Source organism: Ranitomeya variabilis, chromosome 4 (assembly GCF_051348905.1).
Source record: "Ranitomeya variabilis isolate aRanVar5 chromosome 4, aRanVar5.hap1, whole genome shotgun sequence".
Classification (NCBI taxonomy): domain Eukaryota; kingdom Metazoa; phylum Chordata; class Amphibia; order Anura; family Dendrobatidae; genus Ranitomeya; species Ranitomeya variabilis.
In genome coordinates this window covers 472,742,263-472,761,454 of record NC_135235.1, presented here as the reverse complement: position 1 = coordinate 472,761,454, position 19,192 = coordinate 472,742,263, and the positions used below count along the sequence as shown (strand labels likewise).

At 40.1% G+C, this 19,192-nt stretch overlaps 1 protein-coding gene across 2 annotated transcripts in view; it reads left to right on the top strand.

The window, feature by feature from the left end:
- The window catches only part of UNC13D (unc-13 homolog D), a 136,585-nt gene that overhangs the window by 60,600 nt on the left and 56,793 nt on the right, over positions 1 to 19,192 (top strand). For both annotated transcript variants that reach the window (XM_077251796.1, XM_077251795.1), the window contains exons 8-14: positions 5,693 to 5,737; positions 6,547 to 6,615; positions 12,006 to 12,075; positions 12,181 to 12,285; positions 14,867 to 14,956; positions 16,645 to 16,748; positions 18,106 to 18,223. In XM_077251796.1, coding sequence (XP_077107911.1) covers positions 5,693 to 5,737; positions 6,547 to 6,615; positions 12,006 to 12,075; positions 12,181 to 12,285; positions 14,867 to 14,956; positions 16,645 to 16,748; positions 18,106 to 18,223 — 601 coding nt within the window. The remainder of the gene's footprint in view (positions 1 to 5,692; positions 5,738 to 6,546; positions 6,616 to 12,005; positions 12,076 to 12,180; positions 12,286 to 14,866; positions 14,957 to 16,644; positions 16,749 to 18,105; positions 18,224 to 19,192) is intronic.

Sequence of the window (19,192 nt, the reverse complement as noted above, 5' to 3'; positions counted from 1 at the left end):
TGGGTTAATTTGATGATACCCCAGAGGTTTTCAGCCCATAAACAAAATCCTAATCCCACGACAAGAAAAGGTGTATGTTTTGCATATAATGAGTCATCATGTAAGTGGGCACAGAGTTGCCGATTTCGGCATGAATGCTCATTTTGTGGGAGTAGTCACCCGATGTCCAAATGCTATAAAAAACAGATGCAAGGTATTCAGCATGCTGGCAACAGAGAAGCCTTTTCTAAGGGCAGCGACACCAGTGAACCTGGAAAACATGGTTCCATGGTTAAAAATATATCCAAACCAGGAGAGTAGTTTGCTTCTTTATAACGGATTTTTACATGGGTTTTTTGTACCCCCATTTTCAGGCACAGGTTGCAAGAGGGTGGCTAACCTTCCATCTGCGCTTGAATTTCCACATGTATTAGAGGAAAAAATATTAGCAGAATTAAAATTAGGGAGGGTGGCCGGTCCGTTTAATACCCCTCCTTTTGAGAATTTCAGGATTTCGCCGTTAGGCGTAGTCCCTAAAAAAGACAGTGGGTCCTTTAGATTGATTCATCATTTATCGTATCCTAAGGGTGAATCGCTAAATGATGAAGTAGCAGGTTATAATTGTTCAGTTCAATATACGTCTTTTGATGTAGCGTTAGATTTGTTACGGGAATTTGGTCGCGATGCCCTTATGGCAAAATCGGACATAAAATCTGCATTCAGGATATTACCGGTTAACCCGGAAGGGTTCAACTCTCTGGGTTTCTCTTTTAATAATATGTTCTTTTTCGATAAGTGTCTCCCGATGGGATTTTCTCTTTCATGTTTTTATTTTGAATCTTTTTCTAAGTTTATTCAGTGGGTAGTGGAGTTTGATTTTTCTGGAGGTGGTATGTTACACTATCTAGATGATTTTTTGTTTGTTGGCCCATCTGGAGCGGTTAAATGTCAGTGTTTTCTAGATAGGTTTTTGGAAGTATGTGAAAGATTTGGTATCCCCATTGCAAATGAAAAGACAGTACCTCCCTGTACATCATTGGAGTTTTTAGGTATTGAGATCGATTCTCATAATATGTCCTGTTCTTTGCCACCTGAGAAATTGTTTAAGTTACAATCTGCAATTTCTCGCTGCTTGATGGTAGAAAAAGTGACGTTGAAAGAGTTACAGTCCCTGTTAGGACTTTTGAATTTTGCGTTGAGAATAATTCCTATTGGCAGGGTGTTTTCTAGGGGGCTGTATGATGCCACAGTAGGTCATCATTCCCCTAAGTCTCATATACGCCTGGGGAAGGAGTTGAAGGACGATCTTAAGATTTGGTTGAAGTTTTTATCTGTTTTTAACGGTAGGACTATATGGCAGAAACCTTTCGTATCCGCTGATGATATCGGTTTGCACTACTATTCTGACAGTGATTTTGGATTTTTTGTTTCACTAAAATCTCGTTGGGCATCAGAGCCTTGGCCGTCCGTTTGGCGGGATCCTCGGATTTTGAGTAACCAGACAGTTTTGGATTTATTCTCGTTATTCGTATGTTTTCAGCTATGGGGTGCTTTTTTAAAGGACAGCAGAATCTTGTTTTCTTCTCATAACCAAGGTTTAGTTTTTGCCCTGAATACTCTTTCATCCAAAAATAAATGGGCTGCTAAGATCATTAGAAATATAGTATTTATTTGCTTGGAATTTAACATTTGGATTACAGCCTCTTTTTCCTCTAAAGCATATGATGGTAATACAGGATATGTTTGTCACCGCCAGAAGGAATCCATGAACTTGGAGGAGAACAGAGATTTCTGCCCACTTTGGATGTGGAATGTGATTCAGGATTAGTTTCACACTTCATTGCCAAATCCTTGGCAGATAGAACATGGGCCGACTATTCGGCAGCATGGAAGCTTTGGACGGATTTTTGTTTGGTTAAAAATCATCCCCATGGTAATTGTAGTGTGGAATTAGCGCTTAGTTTTCTAGATCATCTGGTCCGGAGAGGTTTATCCTTTTCGGCTTTATCAAAAACTGTTGCAGGAATATCATTTTTTCTTAAATTGTTAGGGGTAAGGCCAATGTCCGATATTTTTCATGTTAAGCAATTTTTAAAGGGGTTTAAAAAGACTCATTTTAAACCAGATGATCGTCGACCTATCTCCTTTCAATTATTAAAAGACCTCTGTTCATCCCTCCCCTCGGTTTGTATTAATGAGTTTGAAGCCTGTCTTTTCTCTACTGCCTTCTCCCTAGCCTTTTTTGCGGCCCTGCGGGTGAGTGAATTAGTGTCCCAGAAGAGGTCTCTTCCTTCTGGTCTGTCTTTTGATGATGTGCAGGTATTTCATTCTCATGTCATGTTATTTATTAGGAAATCTAAGACAGACCAGATGGGCAGAGGCTCCTCTATTCGTTTAAATGCTATATCAGACGGAGTCATATGCCCCATTTCCAACGTCAAGAGATGGGCGTTATTACGCCCTAGAGTTAAGGGGCCATTTTTTATTCACGTTAATGGTGATCCAGCAACTATTTTTCAGTTCAATTTCATCCTCAAAAAATGCCTGAAGACACTGAATTTGTCAGCCCAAAAAATTTCCTCTCATTCTTTTCGGATCGGGGCGGCGACAGAAGCCGCCAGGGTTGGTCTCCGTGATAGCAGGATAAAGAGTATAGGCAGATGGGAGTCTAATAGGTTTAAGCTTTATGTTCGTCCTGATTTATATCTTTGTTAATGTTTGGTTCCTTTTCAGGTATTTTATCAGTTTGGATTATCGGACATTCCTATGTCTTTTGGGCCGAAAAAAGGGCAAGTGTCAGATCTTATTCGAAAAATCTTTCTTTTAATGCATCTTTTCTTAGAGTTTTCTGGTTTAGCAGGCGTGGAATGCAATGGAGGGAACTAGTGGAAGAATTGTGAAGATTGAAGAAAGTTTGGCCTCATCCTGATTTGATTATATTACACTTAGGTGGTAATGATTTGGGTAAAGTTAGCACGCTTAATTTAATTGCTTCAATGAGGAGGGATATCTCCATTTTAAGGACTGAATTTTTTAATTCTACTTTAGTTTTTTCAGAAATAATACCGAGATTCTTATGGTTTAATAATAACATGATTTTTCTTGAAAAAATACGGAAGCGACTCAACAGATCAATGGAGAAATTTATGTCTCTAACCGACAGTTTTTCCTTAAGGCATGTAGAACTAGAAGAAGTCATTCCGGGCATGTACAGAGGGGATTTGGTACATTTGTCTGAGGTGGGCTTGGACATTTTGAACTTGGATTTTCAATCTTCGATTGAAAAATGGCTTTGGCGTTTTGGGGGGGCCTCACCTTTTCAAGGAGAGGCGTTTGGGAGAATCGCCCGTTAAATGCGGGTGGATTGGTAATGAATTGGAATAACTTAATTTATTTGTTCAAATTGGTTTATAGTTGGTTATTGGATTAAATTATATCTTTTAAGTAACTCAAAATAAAACGCCACGGCCATTTTCTTCCAACAAAATTTGGTGTCATGTGTGTTTATTTGGGGGTTCGAATGGGGTTTGTGTTACCATGGACGCCCCCCCCATAGAAAATACATGGGGGGTCGCATGATAACACAGCCCCTATATGTATTTCAATTCTCCTTACACCCTAAAGGGGTTAAATTATTGTAAATATAACATGGAGTTTCAGTAGGCTTTATGAAATTCAAGTTTATTTATGAAAGGGTTAATTTTACTAAGTAAGCTGCGCTGTGCGTGAGCAGGTTCAGACCGGTTTTAGCTAGTTATTCCCGCACTTTTTTATCAATTTTTGATTGGTTTAGGGGAAAAGTGCGGGAAGATTATTTACTATATAATCAGCTGTTCCATCAGCTGTCGGTCAGTCACCTGATGAAGACTGAAGACCCCACCCTCCCTCCCTTTAAATTTTGCTTTTTTCTGTTATAGGCTGTCGTGGCGTTTGTTTGTGGGAGAATCGCCCGTTAAATGCGGGTGGATTGGTAATGAATTGGAATAACTTAATTTATTTGTTCAAATTGGTTTATAGTTGGTTATTGGATTAAATTATATCTTTTAAGTAACTCAAAATAAAACGCCACGGCCATTTTCTTCCAACAAAATTTGGTGTCATGTGTGTTTATTTGGGGGTTCGAATGGGGTTTGTGTTACCATGTCTCCAGTGGCTGCTCGCTGCACACATTATCACACTGTAGGGGCGGCTGCTGCACACAAGAGAGAGGGATCAGTGAGGGCATACACTGACATTCCAAGTTCGCACCGAGTAGCCCTCATTTACTTAACTAATAAAATGTTTATTCTTTTTAGTTAGTTTATTTAGAGCTAAGTATATATGAATGAATAGGTGGTTTAGGGGTGACAGACTCCCTTCATCATATATGATCTAAATATAGGAGAGGTGCCATACCAAGTAATGCCAACAGTGGATTGTTGTACTGAGCACATATAATTGAATATTTTAGAGCTAAATTCACATGTAGAATATGTTTATGTGATATTGCCCCACATATGTATATACGCTCTAGGCCCTGTTGTCTAGTGATCTCCAATCATTTTCCACTGACAGAACATCCATATAACATTTAGAGGTTCCTCAACCAGACTGCCTGAACTGGTCCATCAGAGAGTTGTTGAAGCCATTGGAAGGACCATCCTCGTACTTGTCCCAGCACACCTCTGCATTAATCAGCTGATTGGCATCCACAGTGGCGCACACTATTGAGCTTGGTCTGACATCTTTCATGACTCATGCAGAGGTGTCAGTGAAACTCCTTGGGCCACAGGGGAAGGAGGAAGTGTGATGCTGTGGAAGAGGATAAGCTGATCTTGTGATTGGAGAATGAAAAGTGTTAGCTATCAGTAGCGCACATTAAATGCCCATCCTCGCTGCTTTCAGATGATGAACACATTAGCTATGCTATTATCAATGGGTAACAGTCGCCTGAGATGACTAGTCACAGTCGCCTGAGATGACTAGTCACAGAGGCTGGCAGCACAGATTTCTCCCTACCAGACCCTGCTGACTGTACTGATAGGTCTCTTCTTTTACACACATAGGCCTCAATTAATCAACACTTTTTTTGGCAGAATTTGGGCATAATACTGTTTGACAGTCCCACAGTAGGATACTTCTGATACCACTTCCTCATGCACCCACTATGATGCCCCACAGTTCCTCCACCACGAACCCACAGTCCGATGCCTCCAGTCTTCCCGAACAGTATTATGCCATCACAGTCCCGTTACCCCACACAAACAGTAGAAAGTGTGAGTATGTTCCCACATAAAAAAATTGCTGCAATTTTTTTCTACGTCATTACTGCAGCCAAATCTGTGTATTACAGGTTGATTTGCTTCCAATTTTGTTTCAGATTTACCATCGAATGGTTGAAATCCAAAATTAGTTCAACATACATAATTACTTAGTTATATAGTAGCGTTTGAAAAAAAAGACACATTGCCCATCAAGGTCAACGGAGATATTGTCATGTTGTGGATTTTCTGCTCATAAATTTTTCTGCAAAGTGTAGATGAAATTTGCTGAAATCAATACTGCATAGCTGGTACAGTAAAACTCTGCAAATCAGCATAGGACAATCCACGGCAAATACACAACATATTACATACATTTTAGATCTTTTAATTAATCTTTAAAAGGATGAAAGGCAGAGATCAAATTCAGACATTTTATATGGACATAACACTATTTATGGTCTTTATTTCAGGGAAGTCGATGACATACAACATGCACGCTTTCAGATGGATATGTGGTGAGTACTGATTCATGTTCTCAGGCAAAGCTACCACAAAGAATTTAGGGTCACTCCTTGCGGATGAAAAAACACATTTACTTTTAAATTACAAAAAGTTTTAAATCTATTCAGACTGGAATTGTTAGCAGCAGAAAATACTGAAAGACTGAATGGATGTCAGGTTTGATTTGCTACTATATGGGGATCTTAGGTCAGCTTATGGAAGAAGTGTAGTGTGGCAGGTGAAGACATTGTGGGCCATGAAATTGGTTCTAAAATGTCTGAAAGCTGATGTATGGATTGGGAATATGTAATTTGTTCTTTGAAGCTAAGGATTCCCCCCACACCTAACCGGGGAATAGGTGGTCAGTGTTGATTCTGGGAAAAACCTTTGAAAGTGCACACAGGTAAAACTGGGATCACAATGTATTGGGAATAGTCAGACGATGTGCGGGATATTGTATAGTTTTGTGCTCTAGAAAAAATGGTATGTATTAAAGTATTTGCAGACTTTTGTCGTAAGTGAAATAGATAGAGTTTGGTTTGCAGCTCTATGTGCTCGTTTCCACCACGGATGGGTACAGGGGCTACCTGCTAATAAAAAGGACTGCGATTTTTGGGATTTTCATTGGTCAAGGTGTTGTCACCTAGATTGGTGCGTAACACGCCATTAATGTTTTATTAGTTAGCAAAGGCTGGGGGGGGGGGTCACACAGTAGCATTACATTTTACTTTTTCATATGCAGAGGAAATGCTACATCTTCTCTACGTACAGTAAATCATAGTAACAGCTTTTATATATATATATTTATTGGCATCTCTTAAAGGGACTCTGATGATGTGGAATCTGTCAGGAGCAAGCTTGGGGAGTTGACAGACCTGCATGGATTAAAGAGGTAAGAGACTAACTCATAGTTGGGAGCCTAACTAGGTTTACAAACCTATTCTTCAATTTTTTTCTGGACACCTGACCCAAAATTTTTTGATGGCCCTGAAATTTCATAAACATAAACTACATCCCTTTTAAAAATAATGCGTCCATGTCACACCTTCAATATAATGTCTGAGTACTCGCTAATGTCCCTATTGGTCCCTATTATTATATTTTATCATATATTAATTATGAAAGGTTGACAAGCTTAGCTGCTCCTCGAGGTAGACACAGGACCACCTTTGGTTAAAGACTCTGGGTGGTTTATTGCATCATAGAAAAAAACAACCTGTTTGGCTCAAAAAAAAGTAAAAAGTTCATACACAGTCTTGCCCAGTACTTCTGGGTCAACACTTATGGCATCTCTCACAGGAGCTCCAGTATGGAGGCTTCCCTTCTCCACACAACACAAAGAAAAAAATGGCTGGACATTTAACTCCCTCCAGTCACACCCTGGAGGTGGAGATATCGTGGGTAGGCATCCCACCCATCTCTGCCCTACCCACCATGAAAGCCAGGCCCATTGTTGTGAATTCTGCTCTTGGGCTCCCTCCGGTGGTTGTTGGTGGTAGTGCAGTTGTCTTGGGGTTGTAATCCAGGGCAGGTGTTTCTTCTGATTGCAGCTCTATTAGGTATTTAGGTGTGCAGGATCCATGAGTCCTTGCCAGTTGTCCATTGTTCTTGGAGGGATTGCATCTCTCTCTGGTTCCTCATGCCCTGCTGCCAATTCAGCTAAGATAAGTGTCTGGTTTTTTGGTCTCTGTGCACACATGCAGTGTGCTTTGCAATTCAGTGCAATTCATTGTGTTTTTGTCCAGCTTAGACTTTGTTTGGATTTTTCAGTCATGCTGGATTCTCAGGAGATGCAGATATACTTTCTATGTCTTTAGTTAGATGTAGAATATTTGTATTATCTGCTGTGGATATTTTTAGGATTTTAATACTGACCGCTTAGAATTCTGTCCTATCCTTTTCTACTTAGCTAGAAGTGCCTCTTTTGCTAAATCCTGTTTTTCTGCCTGCGTGTGTTTTTCCCCTTATACTCACAGTCAATATTTGTGGGGGGCTGCCTATCCTTTGGGGTTCTGCTCTGAGGCAAGATAGAATCCCCATTTCCATCTATAGGGGTATTTAGTCCTCCGGCTGTGTCGAGGTGTCTAGGACGTGTTAGGTACATCCCACGGCTACTTCTAGTTGCGGTGTTAGTTTAGGATTTGCGGTCAGTACAGGTACCACCTACTCCTGAGAAAGTCTCTCATGCGGCTCCAAGGTCACCGGATCATAACAGCCCATATAGCAAGTGGATTGCTCTCAGCACATACAGTATAACACTTGTGGCTTTCACATCACGCAGGAAAGGAATCTTTGTGACACATATCTACCCTCAAGTATGACACTAGTGACCCTGTCACATAGTCCACCCAGCTTTTAATTGCAGCAATACAGTATCATATCCCTCATTCCTATAAAGCAGTCACATATCAACAAGTCAGCTTTAGAATTATAACATAAGAATCTTAAGGCTCTAATATACATTAGACTAAGGTTGGTTGAACCCACCAGCAATGCAATGTGTATGGAGTTGCCGGCTGTCTGAACATTGGGGGAGATGTCAATCGGGCAGGTCTGATTTCAGATTGCCAATTGCCATTTTCTCCTGGATATAAGACGATGGTCAACATGTTAACTGGCGTCTTTTTCACAGAGAAGACAAAAGCGCTCAGCCGAACAAGTGCTCATGTGTATGGTAGAGTTGGCTGAGATGGCTGTTGGCCGAACTATAAGCCAAAGCATCGTTTGGACAACAACCCCCTCATGTGTATGGTGGGCTTTAGATTTTGAAACCCATCTCTCTTTCTTCTTTTAGGCTTATTTGCAAGCACCATACTGTAAAAATAGCAGCTCTTCTCACCCCCATTGGTCATATACTGTATTAGAGGATCCTCCTGTTAGATATATACTAGAGTGCCCTGTTCTTAGAGTGTTTGCTCTGCTTAGCACATGCACAGTACAAACTTTGGAGAAAAAGAAAAATTCAAATAATGGACTTTGTTTTTTCTTTTTCGTGGACACTACGAGTGTCAGAAGAAAGCACCTCCTTTTTTTTGACTGTCCGTAAATTTACAGAAAGTTAGCAATCTACCATCTAACAGCATTTAGCCTTGTTTGTGCTCCTTAGTAAAGGACACTTTGCTTTTATTATTATCTGATTTGCTGCAATGATAGCCTCTGAAAGCTGCTTATGGCTCATTTGTAAAGGCAAGTTTGTGCCTGTAAACAAGAGCTGATCAACTGTATTCAAATAATCAATTTTCATTATTTTCCAGTTTTGTCTTATGCCCTCCTCTTTTTCAAAGAGCTATATATTTTTTTCTTTTTGGGGGAATTAAATTAATTTACAATACAATCTACTGAAAATGGGGAAAAAAGTTGCAATGTAATTGAAAAAAAATCCTCCACAATTGCACCATTAATTTTTGTCTTTACGAGTTCTAGCCATATAAAATGTATATAATTTTTTTTCCCTACTATACTTAAAAATAAAAAATTAACAAACTCGCAAAATTTTGTTCAGTCAACAGAGTAGTATGAGAGCATGTTTTTTTTTTCTTATCTGTTTTTTGAGAATAGCTATAGCTTTTATTCATACCATTATGGAGTCTATTAGACTTTCTCATCTGTTTTTATTCAATTTTTTTGGTGTATCTGGTGAACAAATTACAGTGATTCTGCTATTTCGATTTTTATCCATCGCAGCATCCACATGTTCCATGGCAGTATTAAATATGTTAAGTAGTTTCTGCTTTCTACATTTTGCTATCTACTTTTGGATAGGAGGAAGGATATATATATATATATATATATATATATATATATATATATATATATCTGTATGTCTACAGTATATATATATATATTACAGTTGTGCTCAAAACCTTCTTTCCAAACATGGTTAGTGATTGGGTGATGCCATTTATTGTCAAACTGCTGTGTTTTCTCTTTTTAAATCATAATGACAACCAAAAACATCCAAATGACCCTGATCTAAAGTTTGTGGATTGTGATTCATGGGGAAAGCCAAAGTGAACGCTGGTAAGGTGCCTTCCCTGCTGCGCAAACGCCTGTTTCGCCCTTTGTTAGGGGGCATTGGAGCAGCAGGACAGGCACCTTATCAGCATTCACTTTTAAGTACCCGTATACCTTGTATCCCACTCTATCCTTCTGTATATAGTCATGATTTTACATTACTTGTACACTTACTGCCAGACTTTGTATGCATGACATACACGATAGCATTACATCAGTAATATTCGTTCCCTGTTTAACTATCTGCAGACATTGCCTACACAATATATATGGCAGTATTAGGCTACTAAAATTTATGGTGGATATGATTGGTTTGGTCATGTTGTGTATTATACATGAAGTTATTACCTAAGATAAATCATTTTTTGTGTGGTATTATGTGAAAAATACTTTTATTTTGACTGTTATTGGGATGCCTATATATCACGGCTTTTCTCAGAGGCACTCTGATTTGTTCATTGTTTTTAAGGTATTATATAATAAAGATTTATTTTGGTTTAATATACTCTGAAATTTTCTGGGCTTAATTCATGCCTGTGAAATTGGTGTTGTATTGCTACATTATGACTTTTGCACTTTTTATTCGTAGGATTCCATATGGGAATATTTTGTATTACATGTAGTATTTTATATGATCTCGATAATTTTTAAGGACAGTACCAAATCTTCTAGGCATGGAATGAACAAGTTTGCAACATATTGCAATATCTATCTTTTTCCATTCTTCAAGAGTAAACTCTTTTAGATCCTGGATGCTGGTTGGAGAATGATGTTCAGCTTGTCTCTTTAGAATTCCCCATAGATGTTTCTTGGCTTCAGATCAGGAGATATACTTTGCCACTGAATCACTTTCACCCTGTTCTTCTTCAGAAATGCAATATATGTGTGTTTTGGATCATTGTCATGAAAAGTGCCCGTCTACCAAGTCACGGAGTGCTGGTAGCATCTTCTCTTTCAATAAAGAGATGTACATCTGTGAATTCATGATACCATCAGTGAAATGTAACTCACTGACACCATGCTATGTATGTCTGAAAAAGACTAATACTCCCAGATAGTGTCCACAGTAATTCTGATGGCTACATTCAGTGGCTCCATCGGGCTCTGTCAATGCTCCTGGCATAGTACAATTTTTGCAGATCCCAACTGAAACCTCAATTTAGTGCTCGAAAGAGAGTTCTTTATCAAGCCTTTCAGGCATACATGAATCATGAACGTGCTCTGTGTGTTTGACGGATAGAACATGTACCCTTTACAGTCTATAGAACTGCTCACATGTCCTTGTTGTTTTGCTGATCGAGAGGTCCACAAAAAATTCAAAGAGAGATGTCCATTTATGATCTGAGTAATGGATCAAAATTACACATACAAGTCAATGAGTCTGTTCTCCATGACTAATATTGTAATAGAGAGGAGAAGCTTTACAGTTTTTTTCATATGTGAAAATCACTCATGAAAAACTGATGATAAAAATTGACACTGACCAAACACTGATGAAACCTGGATCAAAAACAGTGATGAAGAATGGTTCGTATTTTTACATGATAAAAATAATGAACAACTGATTGAGGCCTAATTGTGAACCTAGCCTAAGGTACACGGATCCGCAGCTGTTTTCCATGCATTGTACAGTACCATGTAAACCTATGGAAAACAAAATCCGCAGTACACATGCTGCGGAAAAAAACGCGCGGAAACGCAGCATTGTTTTTTCAGCAGCATGTCAATTCTTTGTGCGGATTCCGCAGCGGTTTACACCTGCTGCTCAATAGGAATCCGCAGGTGTAAAACCGCAGGTGGAATCCGCACAAAAAAAAACGCGGAAAAAACGCGGTAAATCCGCAGTGTGGTTTACCTGCAGATTTACCAAAAACAGTGCACCATTCCGCAACGTGTGCACATAGCCTCAGATTTGTGCTGCTGATTAGTGTAGTTCACAGAAGATTGCTTAGACTCAATACTATTATAGCAAGCTATGATCTAAATTAGTTCTGTCAGTGTTTTCAGCTTCTGAATTTAAGGAGGGATGTTCTCATTCACTGCCAAAAACTTAAGATCTTGAAATGGTAGCTATATGAATTACAAAGTATGTTATAAAGTTGCAGAAAATGTTATGTTGCTCAAAGTTTATTTCTGTAGGACTGTAAAACCTTTCTAAGTATTTCTAATAAATCTTACTCTTTGGTAGAAAAGAAAGGGCTAATAGTAGACATTCTTGGCTTTCTTGTGTTTCTTTAATGTAATACATGCATACTCTTCTGTTTTAAGGATATTTAAAGATGCTCGCAAGGACAAAGGTCAAGATGACTTTCTAGGCAATGTTGTTCTTCGTCTGCGGGTGAGACTTTTTTGTGGTCCGCAGATTACAAAATATATTTTTAATGGTGTGGCCAATGGGCTAAACATGAAAACGTATTTTAAAAAAAGATTTGATTGTGTTTAGGATCTGAAGTGTAGGGAGGATCGCTGGTACCATTTGGAACCTCGGACAGAGACATACCCAGACAGAGGACAGTGCCATCTCCAGTTCCTTCTGACACACAAAAAGGTAAGAACACTTTGCGACCAATTCATCCAGACCGGTGTAGTTCATGCTCATGCTGCGTCACTCTTGCTGGATTACATGGTGCTGATTTGTCAACAGATGAGCACCACTTAATGAATTCAGACGCATCTCCTCTGTGGCGTGTGCTTCCATGCATCGTGCCAGAAATGCCACTCCAGTACTTTTTCTGGCATATAAAATTCCACCATTTTTTTAATTAATTTGATGGGGTAGGGGGTATGATCACTCCCACATCCTGCCCTGTCTTTTCTCCATCCCCTCCTTTTTTGGCCAAGATAATTTTAACTAGCTTGAAAACTCCAAATGTCCCAAAGTTTTTGATCAACTCTCCGTTGCGCCAAAAAATTGAGATTGAATTGCACCTTTATTTTCAAGCCATAGCCCCAGTTCACCAAAGCAATTTCTCCAGAATTCTGGCACAAATTACTTTGAATAGTCGCAATATTTTGGTACACCTTAGGGTTGCGCAAAAATTTTGCAACTTTTGGTGTTTTCATGCCAATTTCTCTCAGCCCTACCAATATCGGTGGGACTAGATGTGGGCACAATGGAGGCATGACACCACAACTCATCTCATTCCTGACTACCTGTAGTGTTCCTTAATCCAGAAATCTTGCTCCAGTTCAGGAGCCAATGTATCACATTAAGATGGTCCTGATTCCTCCAAACCGGCGATTATATTGCTTTGATGATTTGGGGTACAAGTCTCATAAAAGCACTATTTTCATGGTGTAGGTATAGGGGTTTGGTAGAGGGGTGCCATATAGAAATCACTTTTTCAAGATGCTGTTGCTCCTCAACATTATTGCATGTTCCTATGTTGCTTTTTTTATATATTACTTGTATCTCATTTATATTTGATTTAGTCTATGCTCAGGCAACCTTTATGGCTTCTGTTTGTCATATACACCAGAAAAAACTCCCAAAAGCAATCTGTTAACCATAGCGCTCATGGTAAAAGAAAGTATGTGTTGTTTTTTTTACTGGACTCCTATTCATCCTTTTAAAAACCTTCTGCTTTGGCGTTGGGTAAATGCACCATTTGCCTTTATTTATTTGCCTTGCTTTCAATGTCTCATTGCCCATGAAGCCCAGATTTTCTCATATTCAAATATTTAATTAAATTGAAAACAAAGTGCCATAGTAAGTGTTGCCAATGTTTCCTCATCGAGGTAAAACAATTCCTGAACTTACAGGAGTAGTAAAGTCCCATGCTGTCCGAAGATCCTTCTCAGTCTCCCAAAAATGGTTTCCGGACAGGACTTCTGACATAGCCATAGAGTGCAGTGACACAATTGGAGTTTAAATGTACTATGGACTTTTTTGCCGTCACAGTCTGTACTCTCAGATCGGTACAAAAATTTAGTCTAACAGCAGTATATGTTTTTTTATTTTACTTTAACATCACGATATTGTATATCTACCTGTTACTAGTCCTTAAGTTCTTAAATGATAGTGCTCTTTCCGATATCCATGATATTCGGTCCGATGTCGGATCACAATGCAACAGCTGGCTGCACATCTCCTTATCTGAGCGTGACAGCTTCATATATTTCTGTGAGGCTGTCACAGCGGGGACAGGAGATGTGCGGCCAGTCCATCATTGCGATCCAAAATCAGACCGATTCTGAAAGAAATCTTAAAGGGAACCTGTCACCCCGTTTTTTCCGTATGAGATAAAAATACTGTTAAATAGGGCCTGAGCTGTGCATTACAATAGTGTATTTTGTGGACCCCGATTCCCCACCTATGCTGCCGAAATACGTTACCAAAGTAGTCGTTTTCGCCTGTCAATCAGGCTGGTCTGGTCAGATGGGCATGGTGTCTTCCCCCAGATCTTGCTTAGTTTTACGTTGGTGGCGTAGTGGTTTGCGCATGCCCAAGTCCAGAATCCACTGCACAGGGGAGGGAAAAGAGCGCGATCTGCGCTATTCCCCTGGTGATCGGTGGGGGCGGCCATCTTCCTGAGGCCGCGCGTGTGCAGATTAAGCGCTCTGCTGCCCGGGGCTTCAGGAAAATGGCCACGGGATGCTGCGCGTGCGCAGATGGAGATCGTGGCGGCGGCCATTTTCCTGAAGCAGAGTTCGCATCTCTGCTTCGGGAAAATGGCTGCCACGCGGCATCCCGCGGCCATTTTCCTGAAGCCCCGGGCAGCAGAGCGCTCCATCTGCGCACGCGTGGCCACAGGAAGATGGCCGCCCCCACCGATCACCAATGAAATAGTGCAGATCGCGCTCTTTTCCCTCCCCTGTGCAGTGGATTCTGGACTTGGACATGCGCAAACCACTACGCCACCAACGGAAAAATAAGCAAGATCTGGGGGAAGACACCACACCCATCTGACCAGACCAGCCTGATTGACAGGCGAAAACGGCTACTTTGGTAACGTATTTCGGCAGCATAGGTGGGGAATCGGGGTCCACAAAATACACTATTGTAATGCACAGCTCAGGCCCTATTTAACAGTATTTTTATCTCATACAGAAAAAACGGGGTGACAGGTTCCCTTTAATCTTTAGTGTTATGACATTTTCATTTTTTTCTCCTACATGTACTGTTCCAGAGAGCAACTTTGCTAAGCAAGAACCCCAGCTACATCGTCCACCGACAGCTACTACAGCAGTTTGTACGCCATGAGATCACCAGTCACCAGGTACCGTATATTCACTATAATATTTATTTTATCTTATTTAGGTTTAAATCACTGCTATATTTTTAATGAAAAAAACACAGAGAAACAAAAACGTTTTGCTACAATTATGTTTAATTTACAGTTTGTTTGTTTTTTACATATTGTACTCCAGTCTTTTCAGTTGTCCGGCATATTTAGTCACTATGTTCGCCTTACTCGGTGAGTTCCCATCAGCACCTGCCTGTAATACCAGAAATGTTTAACTACTTAGATGCTGCAGTCAATTGCTGACAGTGGAATTTAAGTGGTTAAATCCAGCCGAACCCCTCATGAGACGCAATTGTGTAGTGCCCATATTGATATCATGGAAACTATTGTCCTAATGAAGGCCCCTGGTGCTACCATATTTATACTTCTATGGCTGGGCTTCATAGGAGACTGGTAGAACTGTAGAAAAAAAGAGACATGGACCTCACATCCAAAAATCATTCATTGTTCCAATGCCGCTAGGAAAAAATTTACAAAACTGAACATGAGGTTCTTAGTTTACCATTCTGATCAGATTGTATGAAGCCCCCTGCCACGTCACAGTGTACCTCTCAGTGGGTCCCTAGCCTAAAAGGAGTTTGGAAAATTGACAAAGTACAATATTAAAAATACCTATGGAAGTGACCCACAAAAAAAATAAGTCAGATGTGTAGGACAGAAATATATGCAAATATACAAACACTTTTATTCAACATCATTAAAAGTGACATATGCAAACCGTTTTATCAACAGGAGATCATCACTAGGGGACTAGTAAACCTGTAGTCATCCAAATTCATGAGCAAGGTATAACCCCACCCACACCACTGATTGGCAGCTTTCTGCCTATGCACAGTGTACACAGAAAGCTGTCAATCATCGGTGTGGGTGGGGTTATATAGAGTTCAGAATTCAAAGAACCGGGATACCTACAGCAGAGAAAACAGGGATTTTATAAAAACTGCAGCAAGCAGCCCAGTAAGAGATACATCACTGGAATCAGTGTCTCTGCCCCTACATCTTCTTGTTTTCAGATGTACCTTTAATTTAGTCCTGTGACTTTTCACATTAAATTGGAGCTGAGACTTGGCCAACGGTTCACCTTCCAACAAGCCAATGACCCTAAGCACACAGCTAAAATAACAAAGGAGTGGCTTCAGAACAACTCTGTGATCATTCTTGACTGGCCCAGCCAGAGCCCTGACCTAAACCCAACTGAGCATCTCTGGAGAGACCTGAAAATGGCTGTCCACCAACGTTCACCATCCAACCTGACGGAACTGGAGAGGATCTGCAAGGAAGAATGGCAGAGGATCCCCAAATCCAGGTGTAAAAACTTGTTGCGTCATTCCCAAGAAGATTCATGGCTGTACTAGCTCAAAATGGTGCTTCTACTCAATACTGAGCAAAGGGTCTGAATACTTATGACCTTGTGATATTTCAGGGTTTTTGTTAAATAAATTTGCAAAAATTACTACATTTCTGTTTTTGTTCAGTCAAGATGGGGTGCAGAGTGTACATTGATGAGGAAAAAAATGAACTTTTTTTGAATTTACCAAATGGCTGCAATGAAACAAAGAGTTAAAAATTTAAAGGGGTTTATATACTTTCCGTACCCACTGTATATGTGAGTTTGCATTCTAATGCCTGTATACAGCATAACATTACCATTCTTATTCCAGGCCACCGGAACCACATGGGATGGGGAGATCAGCCCACATGGAATGACCATTCTGCATCTACATGCTTCCCAAAAAGACTTGTCTGAATTCCATCAAGGCCTGGCGTAAGTTACAGATCTTCATATTCTGCGCATATGATCATATCAGTATTTCAGAGTCTGGATATTATCTTTATGATTTATTTTGGTTTTCCAAAAGGAAAAATAGTCTGAAATATTTTGCCCTAAAAGCAATATTTTTTGGGGGAAGAATACCTCATTAATATACTATCTGATGGAACAAGGCATTCAAAAGTAAAATAAGCCTACAAAAAAAAAGAACACAGTACCTACAGTCAAATATGGTGGAGGTTCAAATATGATTTGGGGTTGTTTTGCTGCCTCTGGCACTGGGTGCCTTGACTGGGTGTAAGGCATCATGAAATCTGAAGTTTACCAAAGGATTTTTGGTCACAATGTAGTGCCTAGTTTAAAAAAGCTAGGTTTGCGTCCTAGGTCATGGGTCTTCCAGCAGGACAATGACCCCAAACATACTTCGAGAAGCACCCAGAAATAGATGGAAACAAAACACTAGAGAGTTCTGAAGTGACCAGCAATGAGTCCGGATCTAACTCCCGATTAACACCTGTGGAGAGATCTTAAAATTGCTGTTGGGAGAAGGTGCCTTCAAATACAAGAGACCTGGAGCAGTTTGCAAAAGAAGAGTGGCCCAAAATTCCAGTAGTGAGGTGTAAAAAGCTTGTTGATGGTTATAGGGAACGATTGATTGCAGTTATTTATTCCAAAGGGATAAGTTGAGGGTGCCAACAATTCTGTCTGGCCTTGACTTTTGGGGTCTTGTGTGAAATTATGTCAAATTGGCCTTTTTTTCCATTTCATGTGTTGTTCCGATACACACAAAGGAAATAAACATGTGTATAACAACATGTGTAATTGCAATAATTTCCTGGGAGAGATGCTTCATTTTCTGGAAAAATTTCAAGGGTGCCGACATGACTGTATAACTCTAAGCTACTTTGGAACTATCATGAAACCAATGCTTAAACAGAGCTTGTCACCACATCAAAAGTGATCATTTGTTAATTTTATTTTATCCTGCTGTTTTATTTTTTTCTTACTCTGACATATAGTTCCAGAGATAAGGGCCTTTTTATTTAGTGATATTTTTATGGTGTTACCAACAGTGCATTGTTCACAGGTAATTATGCAGACTAGCCTAAAGACATTCTTCCAGAGAATCCTATGAGCTACTGCCCATTGGTAAAAACCATAAAAATTGTCATTAAATAGAAAGGACCTTATAATCATATGGTGCCATAATTCTAGAGTTTCTGCTTCTGTAACACTGATTGTATCTCACATCTCATATGCTTCATGTACTTCCCTAGTTATCATTTTTTGACCTTTTCTCCCATATATTCTTCATATAGTAACTGTCCTTAGTCAATTTATGTCATTTCAGGCAGTGGCTGGCATACAGTAAATTATACCAGAGTCTGGAGTTCAGCAGTAGCTGCTTGCTGCATCATATAACAAGTATTGAATACCTCTGGGTCCAAGGACGGCTGCAGAATGAACAGGTGATCTCGGGAGGGTTGTGCACCATAAAACTTTGGCTGAGCTTCTATTGGTGAGAAACTAGTCTGTAGACCCCTTGTACCAACTATATGAGATATTGTGGTTCTCCTGATGATGGATCAACTTCGAAACGTGTTGAGAGAAACCGCATGATCTAATCCCTCACCACGTCCTCCGGATTTTATGAACCTTGCACAGCAGCGCAGACTGCTACTCCTACCCTGCCACCAATTGTTTAACCAAAAAAAATAAAACACAGTGGCCTATAACACAGGTCAACAAAAAAAATTTTTTTTTCTGGTGTCCAAAATATTTTAATGAATTTGGGGTATTTTTGGGGTGCTGATTCTGAATATGCTATCAGTTTTGCCAGATTGGCTCAAGTGTTTGACATTTTTGGTATCTTATATATAGCACTTGTTGGTAAATGCGACGCATCATCTCATTAATTTCTTTGGATTAGTACTTGAACTGAGCAGTTCTCAATATAGTTTTGTGTTAATTAGTGTTCTAAAAGTTTGTTCATAGCTTGATTTTTGCACTAACTTTATGTTGTTGTCTGTTTTCCAGTGAAAAGCATGAACTCATCAAGAAGAAGTTGTCTTAACGATCCAGACTCATTCTGTAGCGCCCCCACTGCCGCAGGGCCGAGGGGTACCCGGTACCGGGCCTCTGAGTCTCTGCTCTGGGGTTGTCACGGCGGCTAGGCCCCGGTCCGTGACCCTGCCGTGGGGCGCACAGGGGATTACTAGGAGTGGATGATGTAGATGGGGGTGAGGCTGTAGTGGTGCGGTGCAGTAAATAACGAGGACACCAGGTTGCAGTCTCTTTACCTCTTTACTGAAGATCTCTGGGTCCTCAGTCCGGAACACGGTTCACCAGGCTGCGCAAGTCCGGCCGATCCAATGGCACCTCCGGATTTCTCCTCACAGGTGGAAATCGGTGCCTTCCTTCTAGCGCTATGTGTTGTG